Below are 26,681 nucleotides of genomic sequence, written 5' to 3'. Positions count from 1 at the left end.
GAATGTTTTGCTAAAGAGTTTACATTTTGTATTCTGAAGTCGTGGAAATCATGGGCCAAGTTGACGTTATTTATTTGTGTTTCAATCAAATGAATGATGGATGCTTTTAACAGTATTTGGTGACTGTGAACTGCGGTGTCTGCGCATGCGCAACTGTCCTGGTTAAACGGAATGGTTCCACCTTTATAATCTCTGACTTTAATGAAAAGGAATTACTATGTGCTAATATATATATATATGTGTGTGTGTGTGTAATTTTAGATACCAGTGAACATTTTCAATTCTCTATTCCAATTTCAATACGACAGCTAAAATTGCCTTACTATACATTTAAAACAGTATTAAAGACAAGTAAACAGTCAATAATAAAATAAGAACAAATAATCAAAATACAAGCAAAAGTACAACTAAATTCAATATAACAAAGATACAAATTCATGTAATAAACAATGCTTTTCAGGTTTTTACAATAGTTTTCAGGTACAGGAAAAAAAGTAAGCAAATATAAAATAACACTGCATATTCTTCACTGTATAAATTAAATTAATTAGTCCTTAAAGTTAAAAAAGTTATTCAGTCAAGAGCGGTGAGTGATTTTTATTTCTTTGTCTTTGTTTGATTAACATTAAAAATACAGACATCAGGAATATTCAGCTGCTGTCACTCATCTTTTAACAAAACTAATATAAATCTATACATATATATATATTGCAATAAAAGCTAGCATGGTCACTTTTAAATAAATTTTTTAAGGATTTTGATTATTTTATATAAAATTTAACCTGTTTTATGTAATGACCCTGATAGAACAAAAAACGCTCAATCAATCGCAGCTGCCCTGTATTTCTATAAATGTCATCATGCCTTTGTACAATGCAAAAATATCCAACCTTCCCTGCAGAGAACACATAATTATGGAAATTGTATTTGAACTAATCTTCAAAATAATGGCTTCCATAGCTAAATTAAACATAATCAGGATTTTAATGTGTGGAAATCATGTTAGATTTATCTACAAACTGGAAGCTTGCTTACTAACTGATAACATTTGGCTTGATTAAGTTTTTATTTTTTTATAAAGTTTGTGCACATTTGAATACTCATTTGAATATTTATAACCCAGCAAAAACGCAGTAAAATGTTGCCTTTGGAAGTCCCAAAGACGCTGGCCTCTTTGCATCCTGTTGCGTCCTGTTTTCCATATCCTCTGGGCTATAAAGAGAGCGAGAGCAGAGGAAGGAGGGGGTTTAAAATGTGTGGTACAGGAAACTCACACAAACCTTTCACCCCGAACCATCTCCAATGACAACGTCTGTACTGCTGCCATCAGCATGCACGTAATTATGTGCAATTACTCATCTCTCTGTGAACATCTCGCTGAAAAACTGTCTAACTTTAGATAGAGTGATGAGCCAAATATGTGGGAAAAGAAATGTAGGCTATTTTACAATAGCACAATCACAATAACGTTGAGCGTTTCTCACAGTTTTGTTATTTTGGATCTGTTGATTCTTGTGGAAGAGACTGTATCTCAGCCAGGCTTGCCAAGTATGTCTTGAAATTTCCAAAGATAATCACTGGATATTTAATTTAATTTAATTTGATTTAATTTTATTTAATTTGATTTAATTTAATTTTATTTAATTTGATTTAATTTGATTTAATTTTATTTAATTTTTTTGAATTTAATTTTATTTAATTTTATTTAATTTTATTTAATTTTATTTAATTTATTTAAAAAGAAGTTTTGCATGCTGTTGCATGGATTTTCTTTTGCACCACACTAGAAAAATTGCCACCAATATTTACGTGTTGCTAAGCAACTTTCGCTCCGAGGTCCTAAGTTAATTTTCTCTTTCATCGCCATATAATTTGTTTCAATGTCTCGGGCATTTTCAACAAAGCCTTCCTCTCTTTCACAAAATATAGAATTTTACACAGAATATAACTATATATTTTTTTTATTGCATCCCTAATGCAATGCCATCATTGTTGTGTCACATAATTATAAAGGTTTTATCAAAAATGAAATGTGCCAGCATATTATAATTGAATTGAATGTCATAACATTAAATTAAACGAAACAGTTAAAAGATCTGTAATATTTACTGGATGAATCTTGATTCAGGTTGCTCAGTTCTTCCGGATAAATTGTACAGGTGAAGCTTATCAGATATTTTTTATTTTTTTTCATGTTACTTCCTTTTCTGGAACCATTCTGTTTACATTATGATCTGCGAGCTAAAATGACTAACCATGTGAACCATAATACTGTACATATAGTTGCCTGTTTGTAATCCTAATTAAATCCTGCAAAATCCAAGTGAAGGGCATTGTGCCACATGAACTTTGGACACATCTTGTCTTTGAGTATGTTCAAATTTCCCTTTTCCATTGCATAGGTCATATTAGGGTCACATCTGATAAGTAGCATACTCTGTGTTAATGTCATTATTTAGATGGATTATGGATTTGATGTAACAATGAGAAATCAACCTGACGAGATGGCAACATTAAAAATAATATATATACACACACACACACATACAATGCTGTGCAATATAGGCACGTTAGTATTTTCACCCAAAAAAATGGTTTTGAGGACAAGACAAGGAGTCTGACACCAGCCGGTATGCTCCACACGGAGATCTGATCTCACCATCATCGAGTCCATCTGGGATTACATGAATAGACTACATCCAGAAGAACTGTGGGAACGTCACCCTTTGCGTGGGCCGCTTTTGTCCTCGGTTATTTGCACAGTTTTTCAGGCAGCTTTGCTGGAAGGTTTCTTCAAGTGTGTTGGAGACGTTGCCACAGTTCTTCTGGATTTAGTCTGTCTCAGTTTTTTCTGTTTCTTCATGTAATCCCAGGTGGATTTGATGATGGTGAGATCAGATCTCTGTGTGCATACAAAAATCTTACCCGATTATTACAATTAATGGCAAAAGGAATGTTTGGAAATGAAAACTGATATTACCTTCTGGCATACTGCAGCAAAAGATATAAATAACTGGATTAAAAAAAAAAAATTCTTGGTGAAAACAAGTACTTCTTAAGTACTGTGTGTGTGTGTGTGTGTGTGTGTGTGTGTGTGTGTGTGTGTGTGTGTGTGTGTGTGTGTGTGTGTGTGTGTGTGTGTGTGTGTGTGTGTGTGTGTGTGTGTATATTATGCATTAGTTATTTACTTTAGTTTTCACAAGATCATTATTATTATTTTATTCCTTTAAATTATTATTGTTCTTGTGATTTCAAGAATTGAGAAGGTCATGGAAATTGAAATGATCTTAAAAGGTCATGAAGAAAAACAATATCTACACATTTATGGTCATCCAAAAAATATTTAATTGGCTAAAAAAAAAAAAACTCTTTATGAGTTCAGTCTCCATAAATGATTTGTTCATTTTTTAAAACTTTTTATCCATTATGAGCAGAGAAAGTCATGGAAAAGTCAAGAAGCAAATGTATTGGCCAGAAGGTTTAGAGCCGGTTCTAACTTCTAATCCATAGTTAAAAATATGTTCACCTTATGAGTACACATTAAAAAGATGCTTAATGAACAGATCATTATGTTTATGCACTTATAAAGCATCTAATTTTCCCAAGACTGATTCAGCACAGAACAAAGCTTTCAGAAAGATGTAATGTGCCAGATAGTTTTCTGATGAGCAATGCTTTAGAACTGAAGGATATGCCAATGCCTTGTTCTGAAGTCTATGTTCCTTTCAAAAGACTCATGTGAGACTCAAGTGATTGGCACAGATACAGTACTGAGCATATAATGAGGTTAGTAAGCATGCTTGACAATTGATAATTGCGCCGTGGGAAACTCTTGGGACCAGGCCATATAGAGTGCCAGAGAATAGGAAATGTTGCTCTGCACCAAACCTTGAGCAGTTATCACGTCCTACCTCACACACACACACACACACACACACACACACACACACACACACACACACACACACACACACACACACACACACACACACACACACACACACACACACACACACACACACCAGACGTCTCTGACGTGAACTCAGTGCTGTTCTCTTGGCAGGTGTAATAACGCTCTTGTGATTTACCATTATTACTTTTGTAGACTTTGACAGCAATTCAGTTACAGGTCATGCAATCTGCGGCACCCAGTGGATCTCATGGATCTTAACGGATGTCATTGTCATCCACTGCTTCAGATCAATTTAAAAAAGGGAATTATATTGAACAGTGTAAGAAGTCTATGGTTTATTGTAGGATCAAAGAGTGATCAGATAGGGCCACCAGCTGTTCTCTCAAGAGCAGAGTCTGCAGATAAAGATGTCTCAAATAGCAGTAGCTTAAATCCACTATTACAGGATAAGCCCATACCTGAGGAATAATAAGATCTTTGAAAAAAACATGGAGTGACAGGCCATGAGACTGAAATACCTCAACAGAACTGCTGTAGAGATGACACAGTCCTTGAACCACAGTAGATTACACATTTGCTTGAAAATGGCCTAATTTTCCAAAACATCATTTAGTGGCATATAAGAACACATTTTTACCTTTCATAATAATGTTAGACCATAGTGGTGTTTGCTTAGACAATAATCACAATTAATATTCATACTTAGACTAATGAATTTGAACAAATAGAATGATTTTCAACTCGCATCGACATGATTGTGGGGCTCAGACTTCTTTATGCTGATGCAATCTGATCCGATAGCTATCCTTCTCATATGCATCTTGGAGGGAGTTTACACTTGGTAATTTCATGATGGGATTTAGTCTGATCAGTAAACATGTATGAAGTGACCAAGTCTAAGCACTTATATCCAGACTTAAAGGGGAACTTGGCAACTATTTCAACTTAATAAAACCGTTTAGAAATAATTTGAATGGTAAAATAACCTGTTCTGGTGAGAATGGTGACTTTCCCCGCTCCCCCCAGCGTTCCCAGGCGGAAAACCAACCTTGCAGCATGGAGACTAACGTCCCAGTGAGTTGGAAATAGGCAATCTCGTGAGAAGCGAGAACGAGCGAGAACACAAACTGCTTTATGGTAATTCAACATTAACACACACGCCATATGATACTGTGTGTGATGTATTACCCACCTCGGTAGACATACTCCACACAATAAAGTTGTCCGGCTCCGATGATAACAAATGCACATGAGCAGCGGTAGAAAGGGGGAGGAGGGGCCGCAAGTGAGTTTTTTTACGACAGTGTTGTGAAATATACGCCTCACAGCTGTTGGAGGAGCTCTCTGAGAAAACATGCGACAACAAAAGTGAAAATCAGCGAAGAAATGGCTAGAGTTGCAAAGTTCCCCTTTAAGCATCGGCTCTTTTGATATAGACCAGTAAACAACTAGGCCTACTCAAAATGGCTTAGCAGTAGAAACCACACTGAACACTTACAATTTAGTAACTAAGTTAAGTTTAATTATATTTCCCCACAAAGATTAATTATTCACTATCAATAAATTTATAAATTATTTCACTATCAGGCTTTGGGACGCGAACACGACAGAGCATCTATTGTCTCATATCTTCATGTTTTCGCCCATTATTCCAAGGCAACTGAAACTGTTTGTAAACGGTCAGAAAAGCGAATTATAGGCTATCTTCCTCACAGGCAGAATATTTATTTTAGATGTTGCGCTACGGGGAATGCGGAACTGAATTACCAGCGCATGTGAAATGCACTATACTAGTACAGAGCCCCGCACTATTTTTATGCTGAAAAATAGATATAAAAAATAAATATTAATAATTCATTCCTACAACTTATTAATTAGTTCCTACAACTTATTATTTTGGTCCACATTTAATTAATTTGTTCCCTTTAATTTGTTAAATGAAAACTAAGCAACAAATTAGTACAACGTGGCCACGCTTTAACTAAATTGAGGGAACCAATTAAATATGTGGGAACGGATTCTTAATTCGTGGCCACATTATCTTTAATTTCCCCCCGGCATGTCATGTCCAGGATACCGCATGAACTTGACGTGCCTTGCTTTGCCTAATAAGCACAAACTGTGTTAAAATTAAATGTGACGAGAGAAAGCCATGAGATATTTCTGTAAAATTATTAGGTTAGGGTACCAATGCCATCTTTTGTTTTAGCAAGTAAAAAGGTGCCACAGTAAAAGATGCAAAAATATGGATTAAAAGTGAATGAAAGGAAGAAAATAAACATTCCAAAGAAAATAAACGAAAATATAGGATGTGACGGTGATGATTTGGGAAAAGAAACTAGAGATTCCATATCCAGTGTAATACCTCACAAAATATTGTTAAATTTGTGGAAAATTCGAGTGACCAATTTGCAAAACAAAACACAAAGCCTCGTTAAGGCTCACGTACCTCTCTCATGATCCAAATGTTTCCATGGCAACGATGTAACATTTGCCTTCTAACCAATTATTTCTTTTGTAAACAAACCTTTGTAGTTTACTCGTGTCCTAATATTCATGTAAAAAAAACATTTACATACGGGATCACTTTACTTTAAATGGTGATGTTAATTGCAAACATTGCACTTGTGTTTTAAAATACAATACAACTATGAGCACTATGATAGGCTACCATTTACGTGCATTCAGCGTTCACTGTGACAAGATATGAAACTCTACAGCCAACAATAACCTCTGTTTTAGCAATGTTTGCAAAATTAACTTTATCGCCATTTGAAGTTAAATGATCCCAAACTACGGTGTGTTTGCTTCATTTGATCAAATGATCATAATCAAATCAATTATTTTTACAATCCTACTAGAATTTTATTTAGACTAAAAAGCCTTTTCATTTGAGCGAGGAAGTGCATCACTAACTTTAATCTTTAGACACTTAACACATATCTGTAAAATTTCTGTAGATCCAACTGTATAGCTTTAAAGTACAGCAAGGTCATTAGAAAAATGTATTGCTTGAATGCAATGCAAGTCATTTTGAATGACTGCCAAATATATAAATGTAAATAGGTGGTTATGAATAACTGTCCAAAATAATTATTTTATAGTTATTACATAATTATATGTTGTTTAGCCCTAGAAAACCTACTGTTTTCTTTCAAATGTATTGCCGTTTATTTATTTTTTGGTGTGAATATACAAGGGCTGGGCATTGACACAAATTTCACGATTCGATTAAATTTTATTCACAACCTTGCAATTCAATTCTGAATTCAATTAATTGAATTCTGATCAGTTGGGGTATGTATCAGTTCAATACTGATTGCAAAATATCTCCCAACTAATGCTGTAAACAGGGACCACCAGTTGGAACGTTACTATACAATTAAAGCTTAAAATTAACTGATTTGTATAGGCTTCTTGCATTTAATTTATACATAAGTTTTTATGATAACACATTATAATAATTACTTTTTAATTACGTAATTACGTTTCTACTAGGAATGCACTGTAATTTTGAAAGAGAAAAACAGCCGAAAATATATGCCGCCCCGTCCCCGTCCCTCAGTATTCAGTGCCCGGGTTTCAATCTCGTCTCGCCGTTATCACGTGTGTGACCCTCCGCTTAATATTCTGCTCTATGCACATGCTCACGACCTGTGTGAATGCTTCACTCATGTACCGCTCATGCTCATCAAAAACGCAAAGTCCGCTTATAATGCGGCGACATGAAATTTCTATGTAGTAATACAGTATAATACAGTGTTTCTGTTTGCAAAAGCCTTACTGTTCTCTACCATGGTGTGGTATAGCTGTGCTGCTGGGTAACTCTGGAAAAATGACTCTATATACCCTCTCATTCACTCATTCGCTCCGGCAACGCTCTGCTCACAACTTCTGATAATAATGCCTTTGTAGAACTATACATTATTTGGATTTTAAAAAATGATGTCCTGTTTTGTTTTGTCCTGTCAATCATCGCAGTTTCCGATTCAATCACGCATTTAAATACGGTTGTCAATCTAGAAATTTGCAGTGTGCTTAGCAGCATGAAAACTAAACTTGTGTTCAGATTGTGAATGGGTAATAAACAGAAGAGACGAACTCTACCTTTTAAAAACATTTAGGCTGTCACTGACTACGTTTACATGCAGCCAATATTCGGGTTATGGTCGGGTTAGGGTCACTATTCGGGTTTCTGAAACATTAGGAATAACCCGTTTACATGCGTGAGCAGAGAGAGTTACTCCTGTATACATGGAATTGCAATATCCCGATGTAAACGGCGACGCACGGTTAGCGTCTGGACGTACGGACAACCTTAAGACGCAATATGCGTCATTTCCGATTCTTCTTCCTGTATCCAAAGAAAACAACAACAACAGCAGCACGCGGATAATGAATAGTTCGGGGCAGATAGCGATCGCCTTTGTTTGCGCTTTGGTGCTGGTACTGACCTCCAATGTATGCTCCAAATGTATGCTGTGCTGCGTCTCGCCATGTTTACTTCCGGTATAACTGTTACTGCACGCAGGTTTTTGTATGCGCCGAGAAGTTCCTCTACTCAAAAGACCAAGATTCCTTGCGAATAGAACATGCGAAGAACACAAATCATTATGGGGATATGCCGGATACAAAATTTCGGGTTAGAAAAGGGGTACCCCAGGTATCATGTCCGGGATATGAGCATATTCGGGTTTTTGCCGGTGTTCACAGGGCTGATGTAGTCACTGTAGTGCGAGCTCACTGAATCACACTCGCGAAAACTCTTGTTATAATAAAAAAAGCTGTCTTAATTATGCAATGAATCTCTTATTTACATTGTGTTTACAATCTGTTGGTTATAATAATGAAAGGATTTGGAGATACAGCTAAGGAGATGTGCTTCTTTAAAAACAGATTTAAATAGAATGTCATAAAATTTGTTATTAAAGCAGCTACGTTCACAAACCACTATAATTAGAAGAAAAAAGCAAGGAAAATGGTATTTATTGTTTGAATTTCATAATAATTTGAAAGACTTTGTTTCATATCAAAATGGAGGCACTTTACAAAGTTTCATTCATTCACCAACTGAAAACAGCATAGACCAAATGATCGATACTTCCGTTCACCAAAAGAGGAATCAATTAAAATCGAGAAATCAATATATATTTTCACCCTGCTGTAGGATAAACTCACTATTCATTTATTTAATGGTGAACAAGTGGAGGGTAACGGCGGCCTCATGACCAATTTGCCAGTTCCATGCGACTGCTACTTGGATGCAAAATGCGACTCAAAATGCAATCATACTCTAATGTCTGAGATGGTGGAAGTGAGCTTTGCGTGGGAAAGCACCACTCACATTTTCTTCCGAGTTCTAGTTTCAGTTTGCTTTGTACATTATGCACATCAAGACTTTGAAGTGGCTTATGTAACAAGCTGTTTTATTATTTTCATTACAATCATCTATACTTGAGATGACCTTGTTGGCTTCCACCTGCTGCAATCTAAAAGACATTTTGTTTACAGTCACATACACAGTTATGTTTCTTTTGAACAAGCTTTGCATGCTTTCAGCCGAGTCAGTGTTTAATCTTAACCCTGTGTGTGTCTTCCAGAGCTGCGGTGTAGTTGTGGGGTGCAATGGAGGATGGGAAGCCTGTGTGGGCGCCCCACCCAACCGACGGGTTCCAGCTGGGCATGATAGTAGACATTGGTGCGGATGCACTCACTATTGAACCTCTCAATCAGAGAGGAAAGGTATGACGTCAGCTTTCCTGCCCTTGAAATTTATCCTGTGAGCTTTTAACCGGTGACCAAGCAGGTGGCAGCTATTGATTTTGGGCCATGTTATCGTGCCTCATATGTTGATACGAAGGAAAACGTAGTTGCTAAGCACCTGTGCTGTGATGATCCTCGGGCAATCATGTGATCAGAGTTTCTGCTGGTGTGAATCCTTCCCACCACACGCATGATTAACTTCATGATGTGTATAAAAGGACTCTAGGTATCTGAGCAATAGGTAAAATGTGAGAACATGTGTATGTAGAATAGTGCTGTGCCATGTAAGGGTGTCACTTGCAGGGGCTTTGAATAAGTAATAAGCTGTAACTGCTGCAGGTGTGCGGATCACATTACACTCAGGGTATATTCATTAGAGAAAGAAAATCCACCTGTGTCTCAACTACTCACACACTCCCTTAGAGATGGCGGCACTGTGTGTGTAGTGGGGGATATTTCAGAAAAATGTACCAGAAGATTAGAAAATCTATACACACACACACACACACACACACACACACACACACACACACACACACACACACACACACACACACACACACACACGCATACACACGCACGTGTTTACATAATGAATACAAAATGGAAAATATGTTATAATCTTTTTTTACTTGATGATTCCACCAAATTACTTTCATAAAATCTGAACTTTTCTTGAAAAAGGTATTTTTCGAAACCAACATGAATACAAACAGTGCATTTCTCAACTATTTTTTTAAACTATAGATTTACTCCATTTTTTCTTTATCATTGACTCTCTTATTTGTCATTGATCCATTAGCTTTTATTAACAAATGGTAAAAAATGTGTGAAAAGTTCCCACTCGAATATACAGTATCAAGGTTGTGAACGTTTTTAGGTCAAAGAGGTTGTTGATTTTGATGACATTGAGGCAGATAATATCTGTCCAGTGAGGTTCTAATGTAAATGGCGTATAGAAATATGAGGGAGTGGAGGAATAACGTAAGGCAGGAACGTCAGCATGGGTGTTTTCTGGGAAAGGTCAGCTTGTCTCATCTCGCTCTGAATAATGCACTGATGTGACGGGCAGTTTTGGGTGTCTTATAATGTGTCATGTAATGGATTTCACAGCTTATGTTCTCACCTTTCACATTAACATGACTTACCTTTTCTTCTCCACATTATGGCTGCCATTAAATACAATCAATCATGGCTGACCTAGCACCTCTCTTCAGTGTCATTTGCACAGTCGTAATGTATGAAGACCTTGAGTGTTTATAGCTTCACACCTCAGTGAAAGTAACCAGACAGACAGCACAAACTGCTGCCATCATCTACTTATTTTTTTGTCCCATTAATCTTCTGTGGTTGTAAACTATATGGACTTTTATAAATATGAATAAATATTGAATGTAGCCAGTTATTCTTTGGCCAGTTTTTTCATTTGGCCAGAGGTCACAAAGTTGATGATGCTCATTTTGACTTTACAGACGTTCCTGGCTCCCATCAGTCAAGTTTTTCCTGCTGAGGATGATGTAAACAAACACGTTGAAGACAACTGTAAGTATATAACTCCTTTGGGGTGCATCAGCCGATAGTATCACGTTAAATACCTAAGCTTATGATGTTCATTGACATGCTCATATTTACTTGGCTTCCAGGTTCTCTTATGTATTTGAACGAGGCCACTCTTCTAAACAACATCCGTGTCCGTTACAGCAAAGACTTAATCTATGTAAGTCAAATGCTTGTTCTGAATTCTTGTTTTTCATCATTTCTATGCCTTTTCCAGGGCCCAAACTACGCAAGAACACACTTACTTGGCCAGCGGATAACATAAGCATGGTCTAGTTGTACAGATTTAAGGTCCGGTCACATTAACAAAAATTTGCAGTTAAAAAAAAAGTTTCTACGTGGTTGGCTGGTTTGGTACATGGCTTATAACTCTTTATCAAAGTATTTTTTTGAAATCACTATGGGGAGAATTAGGAAAAAAATCGCACCATTAAGTTTAAGCCAATGTGTGTTGGGCAGGCTGGGATGCTCAAATGAACAGAATAGATTAATGTTTTTAAAGCACCGAGTGCCTACTTGCATTTTAAATTATACACATTACCTTTAAATATGTATAACAAATTGATTCTCTGATTAATTAAAGCCTCTTCTAATGAAACTACATTTTAAATTTCAACAGATTTGGGTCATAAAATTTTAAGCAAATGCATGATGCATTCACATATTTTGCTTAACAGTGACCTCAGGGCAGTGCAGGGCTTCCAGAGTCATGCTAAACCCCAAACATCTCATTGGCAAGCATGCCTGCAGGTACGGAGCTGACGGGCATGTTATTGTCGTGCTCCAGCGGCCCTTATTAGCCTCTCATCTGAGAGACGCCGGTCCAGCTGTCAGCGCACGCTCATCAGCACAGCGCACGAGGCTGTCAGGAGACTGCCCAGGCCCTGCCCCTGTGTGACGGCACGTCTCAGATGACCCAGCTAATCCTGGCCAGACGCTATCAAGTTGCCCAGTGCACTTAATTAGGTCCTATGAGGTAGCGGTGCTCCGCATGGCGTGTCTAACCTGAAAGTCTGAGGCCTTGAGTGAGAGCGGTTAAAACATTGCTCATTGTCTGAGCTGTTCGACTTGTCAGCTATTGGTCGGGACTACTTGTTTGCCCAAAATATTAAAAAAGACTGCAAATACAAAAGCACACAGCCAACAATGAACGTTTAAAATGTTCTCGGACCCTGTTTGTTTTATTTCAGACTTTTGTGGCTAACATCCTGATTGCTGTGAACCCGTATTTCGACATCCCGAAACTCTACACCCCAGAGTCAATTAAGAGCTATCAGAGACGCTCTTTGGGGACACTTCCCCCTCATGTCTACGCTATTGGTGAGTGGACATATGAATGTTTATCTAATAGGACTCTTGAGGATTTCATTCTAAGCACAAAGTCTTTATTTTTGTAGAATCTTTTTAAGTTAACTACAGTATTGACATTGATTTTGGCAAACGTCTATCTCTCTCTCTGTCTCAGCGGATAAAGCCTACAGAGACATGAAGGTTCTGAAGATGAGTCAGTCCATCATTGTGTCCGGTGAATCTGGTGCTGGAAAAACAGAAAACACAAAGTTTGTTCTCAGGTGTGATAATTCTGTCTATTTATGGAATGATGAAAACACTTCTGTTTTTTATGTTTTTTTTTGTGTGCTGTATTTTGATCAAATACATGCAACCTTGTTGAGGCGTAAGAGACTTCTTTCAAAAACAATAAAAAATCGTACTAAACTTTTGAATAGTAGAATGTTGCAGTGCTCAGTAATGTTAATGGTAAGTACATTTTTATGTTTTATTGGACCAGTTTTGTCATTAATGTCATCATTTCTTGATACTGTATCTGTTTAATTTCAGGTATTTAACCACATCTTATGGAACAGGTCAAGATATAGATGAGAGGATTGTTGAAGGTAGGTTCTCCGAGGACACTTTGGAGAGCTGGTTGTCTTGTACAGTAGTATTATAATGTTTGCATATAATGCAAAATCTGTTTGTAATATGTGTGTTCCATGCAGCCAACCCCTTGCTTGAAGCTTTTGGAAATGCAAAGACGGTCAGGAACAACAACAGCAGTCGGTTTGGAAAGTTTGTGGAAATTCATTTTAATGAGAAGGTAAACTTTGTCTTAGTCTGAAGACAAAGAGTGTGTCCTCTGTAAGACTTCATGTTGGTACTAATTGTGTTCATCGTGTCTTCAGAATGCGGTTGTGGGCGGCTTTGTCTCGCACTATCTGCTGGAGAAGTCTCGGATTTGCATGCAGAGTCCAGAAGAGAGAAACTATCATATATTTTACAGACTCTGTGCAGGGGCATCGGAGGACATCAGGAACAGGCTTCATCTCAACTCTCCGGAAAACTTCCGGGTCAGTTTCCTTTCTATTGTGTATCCGGAAGCTGGAAATCATTTTAACAAGCCTAGACACTTGGTTCAGCTGGAAACTTTGGGACTCTGTTATAATTGGTGCAATAAAAGCCAACTGACAACTGTGACCATAGCATGCAGACTATCAAAGCACAGTGCCAAATGAAGTGGCGAAACATTTTATCAAATCCAATAAAATCCTTTAGTACCTTAGTTTAGGTTATCTGATTTCAAGCCTTTGCATATGTGAGGTTTTAAGCCCACATATACATGAGATACCATGAAACTGTAGATGTGCCACTAGATGGCATATTTGCTTTACAATGATTATGAATGTGTTTCTGCTGGTTCTCTTCTCGTTTGTTAACTTTCATCATTGTGTGTTTTGTGTTCACTCAGTATTTGAATCGTGGCTGCACACGATACTTTGCAAACAAGGACTCGGATAAACAGATCATGCAAAACAGGAAAAGTACTGAGGTACGTGGAGTCATCTTGGTTTAGGAATCTCTGGGACAGTACCGTGACGAATCTTTTCCCTTCTTTCTGTGTGTTGATGCACATTTGGGACAAATCTAAAGTGATAAACAGCACTAAGCTGTAGTAAAGATTTCAGATTCATTTTTTGATATATGATCAAATCCTCGCAGTTTCTTGTGTTCATGTAGTAAAAATGAAGACTAGGAGACGTGCTGAGTGAACAGACCTTGACCGCAGTCAAAATTTCTGAAGTTGCAGGATCACCGTTTTGCCTCAAATAGAATTAGTTACCCTCAGAAATTAGTTCACATCTTTGATGAATTATGTAAAGTGTAATAAATTCCAGCGTTGTTTTGTTGTGTTTGCACACTGCCCTCTCTGGAGACTGAGCCCATCAATTGATGTTATTGTTATCAAGGGCCATTATTATAAATCATCGTTGTGTTGAATCCCTGTGGAGGTGATGAGATATTCATTAGCTGCTGTTTCTGCTGGTGCAGTGGTTCATTTGCCAGCTCAACACCGTCTGTTTCACTGTATTTTCAAATGCAAATCTAAGATTAGTTTCTTACCCCAAAATCACAGATGGTACTTTTCCTGTTTGTTTTTTGTCTCCTTTTTTATCATCCTTGAACAATTGAATCTCATAATGACTTTGGGTCGGTATTAAGATATTCAATCCATCTTTAATTGTGAATCAGGCTCTGGTCCAAAACCTAGTGAGCGGTCTCATGTCTAGATGGCCTTTTAAAACCGCATCCTAATCCTAACCAAGGTGGAACCTCTTAAGTGACTTAATTTGAACTCTTTACAAAGGCAGCAAGTCCGCGCCCACAAAAAAGAAATCAAATTGACTCGACTTACTGTTGATTCCAAGAATTAGATTAGCATGCTGATAAACTAACAGCATGATATCTAATAAGCATAAAAATACAAAGCACACATAAACATTAGTTTTAAAATATATTTAGCGATACTCTTTGGTATTGAATTAGATTTCAGTGTACTTATGAGTTTTGTTCAACTTCTTGTTTGCCATCTTGAATTGAATTGTATCATTGTGTGCTTTCATGGATAACCTTCTGAACAAAAGATATATGCGAGGCTACTTTAAAATGTAAACAAATCTATGTTTTTAAAATCGATTTTGACTACAAAGCCTCCCCTTTTCAAAGACAATATTCAAAGGTCCCCCAAACTATTTCACGTACTTCTGCTTTAATGACAAAGCTGAGTATATTCATATTTACAGAAACTAGTAGCAGTATTTCAAAATAATAAAATCAAATAATTATAAATCATTATATTCCATATGCGTTTGGTTTTTTTGTCATTTGGGATTACGGTTTTTTAAATAGCAGTTTCTCAGCAATGTCTACCCACATATTTTATAGCTCAACATAACCAGAAATTGATTAATATCCATGACTTTTCCAGGTCTAGAAATCACACTTAAAATTTCCCTCATACAGTACATCCAGGCTCTCCAAGACCAAAACCCTGGGTTTATGAATAAAAATGAGGAAAAATTCAAATAAAATCATAAATGCAAACTTTTATATTGATTTTTAGATGTTTTGGCTTATTTTAAAGCTTAGTTTGTCATTTAAATGCTGCATATGTAGGTTTTGGAACAGAGCTTCACTCTTCTAATAGCCATAATGTTTATGTCGATTTTTTTGTAACTGAATATTGTGTGTCTTTGCCTTCCCTGATCTTCTTAAAATTCAGGATCATAAGGTGATATTTTACCAGTTGTCCTTCTTTCTAAATTCTTTTCATGCTTTACATTCTTTGGCTTTCTGGGTTTCTGTGCATGAAATTGATCATTAGTGTGTGCATGGGTCTGCAAGCTAATATGCATGAGGCTTTCTATGAGAAATAAGTAGTTTTGTAAGGGGTGCTTGTAGTCATGGGTATGGAACAGCTTTTAAGCTCTATAGCGTTGGTCAGAGTGGTGTGATCTGTTGTGCCATCAGACTGCAGATTATCAGAACGTCAGTGACTTAAAGGCATAGTTTGCCCAAAAATAAAAATGATGTCATCTACTCACCCTTGTATCCTTTAAACACAGAGAAGTTTTGAATAATGTTTATGTTGCTCTTTTCCCCATACAACAGCAGCATAAAGTGTTCCATAGAAATTTAATTCAAGTGTAGAATGACATAAGGGTGAATCATTTTTTCCTTTTCTTTTTATATAATATAAAATAGGAACTTCTGGCACACTCTGATTTTTAGGTGTGGTTTGATTTCCTTTCCTCCTTTCAATTAGAGATCTAGATCTGTATACAGTCCTCCAGTATACATATCTGATCTTCTGCAGCACATGTGAGGTGTGGATGTTGTTGATTCTGGAACCGTGTGTCTTGATGGTCCGTTGTGTTCGTAGCATGGGAAAGTGGGTGCTCTGAAGGACCCTCTGCTGGATGACCTGGGAGACTTCAACAGGATGGTGGTTGCCATGAAGAGAATCGGCCTGGATGACACAGAGAAGCTCAATCTCTTCAGAGTGGTGGCTGGCGTCCTTCATCTCGGCAATATCGACTTCGAAGAGACAGGAAGCACCTCTGGTAGACATTCGACTCCAACTTCATCCAACATTAGTAAACTAGTTACCCTTTGTTTGATTACCTACCCTGGCATGATGCGACAACTTTCAAGCATAAAGTAAATTTGTGTCCTGCATATACGTAGTGACAAAATCACATCAGAACATGTTTAATATAAAACCAGTGAGATTTAATTTCTGGAAGGGGCTGTCCATCACAGACCTAGAAACCATGCAAACAGACAGTAAATGTCTTGTGTGTCAGTTGCAATCAACCCAGTGAGGACTAAAAAGAGATAGGATTTTATAACTTTTTGCTTTATTACGTCACACTTGGATCAGAAATTTTCGGTTTCCTTCAGGTTAAGAGACTTGAAAATATGACCAAATTTGCTTTTTTATATATACAGAGTCTGCATTCAGTCAGGGAAAAGTCACTGTTTGAAGTGTTATTTTTTTAGCTCATCCACTTGCTGATGTTATCCTCATTACACACACACACACACACACACACACACACACACACACACACACACACACACACACACACACACACACACACACACACACACACACACACACACACACACACACACACACACCTTCTCCAACTCAAAAGACTTCATTAGAGAGCTGCTGTGGAGGTATAACACCTTTTACTGCTCTGGCCTACTCCATTTTCCCACTCACAATAGAGATGCTGTCCTGCGACACCTTTTAGTTGGAAAACATGGAGCCTAATGTTATAGAGGTCTTACAGGAGACCTGAAGACTATTATGTATGAACACATACGTTTGGAAATGGCTAAGATAGGAGATTGAAGGAGTGTGCTTTTATAGATTTGTTTGCACACTTTTAGCTCTTAGACAGCGGTCAATATCACATCACGTCACATCACGTGATTTTCTTGCATCGAGCCATAAACTGTGATAGTCCTGTTCGTGTTTTATATGTCTGTGGTCCTATTAAGCCTGGTGATAAAAGTTATTACATGCAAAATAAAATGACACATTTGAATAAGTATCTTAAGTACTTTAAATACAAAATACAGTCTCTCAGAGTATTTAATTACAAATTACATTTCATTTATTTTTGTAAAGGAAAATAAAAATGGCAAAATACTGAAAAGTAATTAAATACACATTTTAAATACATGTTATTAAAATACTGCCCATCTCTGACTGTGGAAAATTATAAGTGATCTAGGAGCTTTATTTAGCTTTTTTACTGTGGATGCCATTGATAACACAGCGTCAATCCTTCACAGCCTTGCTTAAATAACTGTCATGACACTTTTCTGAATAAGGTCTATAATGGAGAAAAAACTCAGTAAAAGAATGAAAGAAAACTTTAGGTAGTTTGGCATAATCTTGTATTGTATTGTATTAGAAAAAAGATTATGCAGCAAAAACAAAACAAAAAAAGGTGATATCATAAAGAGGACTCCTGCAGACCCTCATGACCATTTGTCAAAATCAGTAGGTCTCTTAAAATATCAGATAATTTGACCTTTTAGGACATGGCAAGGTTAAGGCATATGCATGTATTTTTTTTTTTCCTGAACCTTTTGGTTGTACCACAATGACATTTTAAATGTAAACTTTTGTCGAAAATTGTATTAAAGGGTTATTAGTTCACCCCAAAATGAATATTCTGTCAGTAGTTCACCCTCACCCTCATGTCTTTCCAAATCCGTAATTCTTTCGTTCATCTTCAGAACACAAATGAAGATCTTTTTGGTGAAATCTGAGATCTTTTTGACCCCTCCATAGACCGCAACACAACAACCACTTTCAAGGCCCAGAAAGCTAGTAAAGACATCATTAAAATAGTCCACGTGACTCCAGTTGTTCTTGATGTTATGAAGCGACGAAAATACTTTTTGTGCGCAAAAAAACAAACAAAAATAACAGACTTTATTGAAGAATTTCTTCTCTTCTGTGTACAGCGCAGGAGACTGACACAGAAGAGAAGAAAATCTTCTATAAAGATATATTGATTTTTTTTATTTTTATTTTTTTTCCTTTTATCGTAGGTTGTAGTTGACTGATATATTTTGATCTGATTTGACAATGAGAGAACAGGTCATTAACAGCTACGAATGTATCAGTAAATTGAAAAACATTTAGAATTCTGTGCTGTGTAGACCCATAGAAACATAGAAACAAAGAAACATAATGAGACAAAGTTTTAAGATGACCATTAGAATTTGCATCTGATCTCAGGCGGCTGCATTTTGAAGAACCAGTCCAGTCAGACTCTTGAATACTGTGCTGAGCTGCTCGGCCTGGACCAGGACGACCTGAGAGTCAGCCTCACCACCAGGGTCATGCTCACCACTGCAGGGGGCGCCAAAGGTACAGTCATCAAGTGAGTGACCCCATATGTTTACCTTATCATCTACTCAGCCAGTGGCCCCGGGGCAGCTTGTTTTGTTTTAGATCTCTATTTGCATCCAAATGATGATCAAAAGACACATCAAAATTCAGCACAGATCCCTGCTCGGTATTTGACACACTCTCCTCACATCTCAATCTCCCTGCGATGCAAAACGTCATCTAGTGTTACATTTCATCATTTCGCCACATTTGCATTCACATAAGTAAATGAATCCTCTGGTCGCCCTCACACAAACGAGAGGAGAGCTGAAAACAGCTAATCGCAGCTTTTCCATTATAGATATGGTCAGTTTAATCAAATGTGGCAGAGACTAAATTGGCTAAGGGGCCTTAATAGTCTAGTTGCCATCAAAAGTTTTCTGAATTTAAACTGATGTATTTTTATTTTTTTTTTTACATAAGAGAGAGGAGGCCTTGAACGACTAGGCTAAGGTATCAATGAGCTTTTTCCACACCGCTTCTTCTCCTAATGGTCAAAGATAAGACTCGGGTTTGCAAGTTTGTGAAACAAAAGCCCAATTCTTCTCAGCTTTCAACATGTAAAACCCACAGTCCAATTACTGCACACACCAATTGTCAAAGGGGAGAGGAACTGGAAAAACTTGATTGCCTCGATTGAATCGTATGCTCCCTTCTCTGTTGCCCAGGTGGGTTTTTATATTCTGTGGCGTCTGAATGATAGGGCAGCGCTTGTGGATTAATATTTAACCAAGCACAGATGCCGGACTGGGAGTGTTTGCACTGCATGAATAATGGATGTTTGTCTGAGGGAGTGGCCTAGGGTCTTTTAGGTATGATGAGAATCAAAGTCACAGGAGGTTTCACCCTCCTCATTTGACTGGGAACAGATGCACAACCACGTACACATGCAATATGCGTTTTATGGAAAATTATGGAGACTGTATTCAAACAAGGCTACGGTGACCCTTGCAATTCACATCGATAGACACCGGAGAGGGCAGCAGCTTGTGCCTGACAGAGCTTCATTTCAGAGCCGCATTGTGATTTTTAAAAATCTGTTAAATGCAACAAAAGCAGGTGACGTTGAGAAGAAAGAGTGCAGCAGCCTCTCGACTCACCGCTACAGAGGGAATACATTAATAGCATAAAAGCGAGTTAATGAAAAGCAATTTCGCAGACTCGAGATCGAAGAGATAGCTTTTATTAACTGTGCAGGCAATAAGAGTCACACAGCAGGTATTCCCACAGCGGGACAGCGTCTTCAAGAGAGCAAGAAGGTTTTATCATCTAGTTCTGAAGTTTCTGATAGTTGCCGGTATCCCTACACCTCCTGAGGATTGCGGGGAGCCACTGTGGCTTGCGATTATGAGCTGCTTTGCTTTTAACAGGCGTGTGTTATTGAGATTTATTTTGTTTTCATGTAATATCGCTTGGCTTTTGCATTTCGAGCCCTTTAAGCCACACCGGGATTTCATGTGCTGTTTGTATTGCGTATATACATTTATCAAAGTATCCACTGCAAAATAAGTTTGAATTCCCTGTACTGTTTTCAGTTTAATTATGTAATTAATCTTTTGGAGGACCAATTAATTGTTTTTTATACACTTGATAAATAACCAAGATGTTGAAATACATGTTTTTTTGCGTTAAAAGTAGTTTGGGCTTTTTACACCCAGTTATTTGAATACTATAAACATATTTTCTGGCATAGTCTTAAGAATTTGTGTAATTGTCATTTTTGGAAACAAGAAAAAAATTCGCCGTTAGCACTCAGAAAAGCAGAAAATTGTCACAATTTACCTTTGTCCATATAAATACAAGGCACACACACAAAAAACTAATTTCCTCTCTTATATGGTTACCAAACAATTTCACTGACACAAATTTTAGCCTGTAAAGACCTCAATTATATCTGTTTGTCCTCTGACTTTATTTGACCCGACAATAATGTGTTTAGACCGTTATACAGAGGTGATTTTTTTTTCCAGCAGCCTTTAGCATCTGCTTTCATAATGCAATTGAGAGGAAAATAAATTAAATTTTGACTCAAAATTATTTCTCGTTGGAATTCTGCTTTCCCCTGAAGTGTTTTTACATATTTAGCTTGAAATGCTTACAAAGCTACTATCTTAAGAGTGCAAAGTTGGACGGAGTAAATCAGAATGGACATGTATTGATTAGGCGGCATTAGCAGAAGCCGTGGCCTAGATTTTGACTCCTCCTGTCCCACTTTGCTCCTCTCCAGGGTGCCTCTGAAGGTGGAACAGGCCAACAATGCCCGCGATGCTCTCGCCAAAGCCGTTTACAGCCGGCTCTTTGATCATGTGGTCAAACGGGTCAACCAGTGCTTTCCCTTTGATACGTCCTCCAACTTCATCGGCGTACTGGACATCGCTGGCTTTGGTGAGCTTGTTAGATGGCCGCAATGGACAGGTCACGTTGTCTTACACTGAATCTCCTAATTTACCTGTTCTCTCAGTGGCTCTTAAATTTTCAAACATGTCAACCTAAGAAATTATGCATCTGAGCAATGAGACAACCTAGTCTTCAATACAGTGAGCTCCAAACGTTTGAGACCACTTGCGAAACATCTAGTATTATTCATTTTGATTGGGAACTGAAGTAGTGCCGAATCTTATATATTTCTTGTTCATTTTATGTTTCAATGATTTTTGTTCAATTTTTTAATTCTGAAACCTTTATTTTCATGTTTAAGTTAGATTGTGATTCCCAAATTTTCAGTGTTGTCTCAGACTTTTGGACCCTACTGTATGTAATGTCAGAGTTCTTTCTGAGCTATTTTAACTTGCTTAAAGCACTTAAAAATATATTCTTGGTGAAATATAAATTAAGATATTGAAATATGTCAAAAATTATAAAAATATTTATAAAGTAATTAATTACTGTAATTTAAGTACTTTTCCAAACTAAAAAAATAAGGGATTACTGTAAAGGTTTTTTTTTCTCTAATTTAATTACAGTTACTTCTCATGTTATTGCATTAAATACTTTATGGACTATAGAAACATTATACATAAAACAATAGTGGATTTAACATCAAAATTTAACATCTAATCTTAAAATGTTTGTTTTTAATGGAACCTTCTCTATCAGTACTTTGGTCAGTTCATTAATTATTTATGCAATTTTATATTATTTATTTGAATGAATTAAAAGAGTAGTTTCATCTATCCTTGTATTGTTCAACTGGTCGAGGTTGATATGGGATTGAGAAAGTAATTAGTTATAAGTAATGCAATACTTTTTAGAGAGAGTAATTAGTACAGTAATCTAATTACACTGTTGAAGATATTAATTAGTAGCTAGTAATTAATTACTGGGTAAGCATGCTAAACAATAGAAATATATGGGAATTGCGTTTTTTAGGTTTATACAAACTGGAATTACTTCCCACGATAACAGATGCTGTCTGTCAATAGAGTTAAGCTACTACTGTGACTTGAAATATTCCATTAATGTTAAACTTTAAAATAAAAATAGCATGGAATATGATTGATTGAATATTAGAAGACGTAGTGATTCACTAGCTATTAGCATGTCTTATGCAGAAATAAGGTTGAGAATATGTGGTAAGATTAACGATAATTGCTTCTCACTAACAGTGTTTCTGTAATAGTGTAACTGTTAAATGCATTTAGAGACATACCTAGCGCATGAATCATAAAATGCTTTTTTTATATTCCTGTTCAGAGTATTTCGAGCACAACAGCTTCGAGCAGTTCTGCATCAACTATTGTAATGAAAAGCTGCAGCAGTTTTTTAATGAACGCATACTGAAAGAGGTGAGTCATGAATGTTATTGGGATTTTTATTATTGATCAGTGACTCATAAATATGCCCTCCTTAGAACTAACACATGAAGCCATTTCATCTGTATGTATCTTTTTTTAATTGCAAGCATATAACTCTTCCGTTTTAACGATTCCAGTGTAACAAGATGCTCTTGTTCACTTTTAGCAAAAACTGATGCACATTTACTTTGTTTTTCCATTTTCCTCCCCAGGAGCAAGAGCTGTATCAGAAAGAAGGCCTGGGAGTGAATGAAGTTCATTATGTTGATAATCAGGACTGCATAGGTGAGTGTCCCTTCGGCACTGAATAATGATCTTCCTCCATTTCAATCATTACTGGATGCACTACGGCCCATACATGGCAATATAAAGTCCTCCGTACGTGGAAATGCTAGGGTCTCTAAATCCAAAATGTGTTACAATGCAAATGTAATTGCGGTAACGCTTCCTTTTACAGTACGTTAACTTACGTGTACTTACAGTGTACTTACCTAAAAAAGTACTGGGTTATATAAGGTAAGTACATGGGTTAAGCTTAGGTTTAGGGGTAGGTTCAGGGTTAGTACCTAGTTATTACCCAGTTATTGTAATTACCATAATAAGTACATAGTATGTACATGGGGAACAGGACTGTAAAAGGAAGCGTTACTGTAATTTCTTCTCAAATGATGGCCTTCAAATGATGATAACATAGTTATATTTATACATTGCCATGTCTGTTAATCTCTTAACAAAACATGCCGAAGGTGAATATTCCAGCAGAAATGCATGCTGGGTGCTTGAGATAACACAGGATTGAATCCTGGGAATGACCTCTCTCACTCTTGAACCCACCGGAGAGGGTTTAGTAGATAAGATGAAGAGGTCACACTGTTTTAGTTTTTTGATGCCGGCTCTATAAGTGATCTCTCGAGCAGTGCAGTCTGACTCAAATCACCCATCAGTGACAGAAAGTCAGTTCAAACTCAGGACACAGTGTGAAATCCTCCCCCGGTTCACTGAATGCAAATACCATCACCAGACCGAAGTCTGCTGTCTGAAGGCATCAGATTCAGAACCAATAACTTTTATCTTTTAAAGGAGAACTCCGGTCAATTTTAACATTGAGCTCATTTTTTTGTAAATTTGGAGTGCTGTCAGTACAGAGAACAACTACAAAAATCGGTGTTGCCTACACCGTGTTATCCTCTTTTTAAAATTTGCAACCTGTTCAGTTAAATGGGGCAAGTTTTAAACCTGCTTTTAGCCTCTTAACATCCTTGATGTGTCATTACAAGTGCACAGCCATGTGAGTGATTTTATTCAGAGTGAACACAGTGAATCTGACTGCAGTAGAGGTGAAAGATATGAATAAAAGTAAAAAATAAAGAATAAAAAAGAATGAAAGAAGCGCATGATCATTGGTAACTAAGCAATGGTAATTTACCAATGATCGCGCTCGCACTCGACAATCGACAACTGTGGACTTCGACCGAAAACCGGAAGTAAATACAGGTATGTGAGCTGGCTGAATTAACATCACTTTTATTCATATCTTTCACCTCTACTGCAGTCAGATTCACTGTGTTCACTCTGAATAAAATCACTCGCATGGCTGTGCACTTGTAATGACACATCAAGGATGTTAAGAGGCTAAAAGCAGGTTTAAAACTTGCCCCATTTAAGTCAACAGGGTGCAAATTTTAAAAAGAGGATAACACGGTGTAGGCAATACCGATTTTTGTCGTCGTTCTCTGTACTGACAGCACTCCAAATTTACAAAAATATTAGCTCAATGTTAAAATTGACCGGAGTTCTCCTTTAAGTCGACCTGCATTTTAACCCAAATGATTTATCGAAGGTCTTCCTATGCATGGCAAAAGAAACCACCTATGCTTTTTTTGCCCAGGCTGTCAAAACTCAACAGCTTGTGTGAGTTTGCACAGTAAGTAAGTGCCTTGACATAACATCTCGCCTCTGATGCGGTGTCTGCTGTGCACCTGCATTGCAGATGTCACTTCTGTTCCGAGGGGAAAGACTTGCTTTCCATTTATCAGCTCTGCTTTTACTAATTCTCCTGATAGTGATGCAACACATGTCCTTGTGACTTCTAAATGGACACGCAGGTTCTTTCCCTGCATGTCTCCTCATCAATCACCTCACATTTATCCTCGGGTCTCTGCTCATGCAAATACATGATGGCGCTTGCGTTCGCACCTCTCTCACCTGGGCACGTCTCAGATGAATTATGCATACGACGTATGCCTTCACACTGATTATCACAATGGTCCATGTGTGCCCACCGACTTTGCATTCGTCCATTAAACTTGCTGAGTTCTACTTCACTTTGGATAATACCTTCTGCAGGGAGATTGAATATATTAATTCACTATTCACCTCGTTTTCGTTCGCTTGAAACTTTCTGTCGTCAGTCCAGAACTTGTCTCTGTGACTTTGCTTTGCAGATCTGGTTGAGGCAAAGCTGGTGGGTATCTTGGATATTCTGGATGAGGAGAACCGTCTTCCCCAGGCCAGTGATCAGCACTTTGCAGAGACCGTTCACAGCAAGCACAAGGTCCACTTCCGTCTCACTGTAAGCTATGGTTTGGTTCTTTCTTAATAGCCAAGTCTATATATAGCAAAGAAAAGCTGGAAAGTCTGCTGGATAGTGTTGTACAGCATCTCAGTCATAAAATATATAAATAATAATACATTATAAAAATATCCTTCGTTCTGAACACCAAATCCATTTTCACTTTCTGCATTTTGACTGGGCCCTCAGTGTCATTCTGAAGTTATCTTAAAATATTTTTAAAAGTAGTAGCATAATATGTAGTGGAAGATGGAGTAACATGCCCCCCCCCCCCCCCCCACACCTTTAATTTTCCTTTTGACTGTAGATGTCACTAAATCTCATCTCAGCACATTTATTTAATAGTTATTCTCTTATTAATCTAGAACATCAATATTTGAAATCGATTACATCTTAAGAATTTTAATAATTAATTTAGATTTGTATTGTTTGTATATGTATTGTGTTTTGATGTGAAAAGTTAAAGTTAGACCATTGGTTTAATATTATAAGTTAGACCCTTGTTTTTTTATGTATATTACAACTTATGTATATTACCCTTCCGGATAATTGAAAATAATGGACTGCATTTGTAAAATTATATTGTGCAATTCTGATGTATCTCTTTTTTTGGGATTCATTTGATTTGCCATTGTTCAACTTAATTGTCAAAATGCATACATTACCTTAGAATTTCTGATTTAGTAGAGGGCTGTATGATTTGGGGAAAATGTCATATTGCGATTATTGAGGTCAATATTGCGATTGCGATATAATAAACAAATGGTTTCATGCGTCAACTTGCCTGGTTCTCAAAGGAAAACTCGCACACAGATTAGTGATAATGCTGAAACGTGTATTTCTCAACTCAAACTAGCAACAACAACTAAATGCATAGTGTTTTCAAATTAAAATAATATTTTTTACAAAATTAAATAATGACATTTTTGCATTACTGGAAACTTGTTATTGTCTCAATAGTACAATAGTATAAATTAAATAGAACAATACATAAGAACATTTGTATGCACATGAAAATAAGATATTTTGAACATTCTGTCTAGACAAACAGGGACATTTAAGTAGGATGTAATATGCTTTGTATAAAGTCAGTCTGTGGATCCTTTTCTGAAATCCCCCTTTGCTAACGGTGTAAATGGGCATCATTGCAGTGATGCCCATTTAGCAGCGCGTTATGGAGTCTGTGATTTCTTTTCACTTACGTTTTTATAGATTTAAATTTGTTGATATATTTTAGAATGTAATAATTTCACCGCTAATCTCACATAGTCATATATTTACAGTATATTTTAAATACTTGTTTATTGGCATCTTTTTATGAATGAA

The 26,681-nt window shown here is 37.0% G+C and overlaps 1 protein-coding gene across 3 annotated transcripts in view; it reads left to right on the top strand.

Moving 5' to 3' along the window:
* Window positions 1–26,681, top strand: part of myo6b (myosin VIb) — a 60,903-nt gene that overhangs the window by 692 nt on the left and 33,530 nt on the right. For all 3 annotated transcript variants that reach the window (XM_077240000.1, XM_077239999.1, XM_077240001.1), the window contains exons 2-16: window positions 9,514–9,655; window positions 11,149–11,218; window positions 11,320–11,393; window positions 12,424–12,553; window positions 12,699–12,804; window positions 13,073–13,128; window positions 13,234–13,331; window positions 13,417–13,581; window positions 13,980–14,060; window positions 16,452–16,632; window positions 18,837–18,981; window positions 21,217–21,374; window positions 22,683–22,774; window positions 22,996–23,068; window positions 25,228–25,355. In XM_077240000.1, coding sequence (XP_077096115.1) covers window positions 9,539–9,655; window positions 11,149–11,218; window positions 11,320–11,393; window positions 12,424–12,553; window positions 12,699–12,804; window positions 13,073–13,128; window positions 13,234–13,331; window positions 13,417–13,581; window positions 13,980–14,060; window positions 16,452–16,632; window positions 18,837–18,981; window positions 21,217–21,374; window positions 22,683–22,774; window positions 22,996–23,068; window positions 25,228–25,355 — 1,674 coding nt within the window. In that variant the 5' untranslated portion in view covers window positions 9,514–9,538. The remainder of the gene's footprint in view (window positions 1–9,513; window positions 9,656–11,148; window positions 11,219–11,319; window positions 11,394–12,423; window positions 12,554–12,698; window positions 12,805–13,072; window positions 13,129–13,233; window positions 13,332–13,416; window positions 13,582–13,979; window positions 14,061–16,451; window positions 16,633–18,836; window positions 18,982–21,216; window positions 21,375–22,682; window positions 22,775–22,995; window positions 23,069–25,227; window positions 25,356–26,681) is intronic.

The sequence above is a fragment of the Siphateles boraxobius genome, unplaced genomic scaffold, assembly GCF_051911475.1.
Source record: "Siphateles boraxobius isolate OS27281-9 unplaced genomic scaffold, OSU_SipBor_1 22, whole genome shotgun sequence".
NCBI lineage: Eukaryota > Metazoa > Chordata > Actinopteri > Cypriniformes > Leuciscidae > Siphateles > Siphateles boraxobius.
The sequence above is the reverse complement of the archived record's forward strand: the minus strand, read 5'-3'. Positions and strand labels throughout refer to the sequence as shown.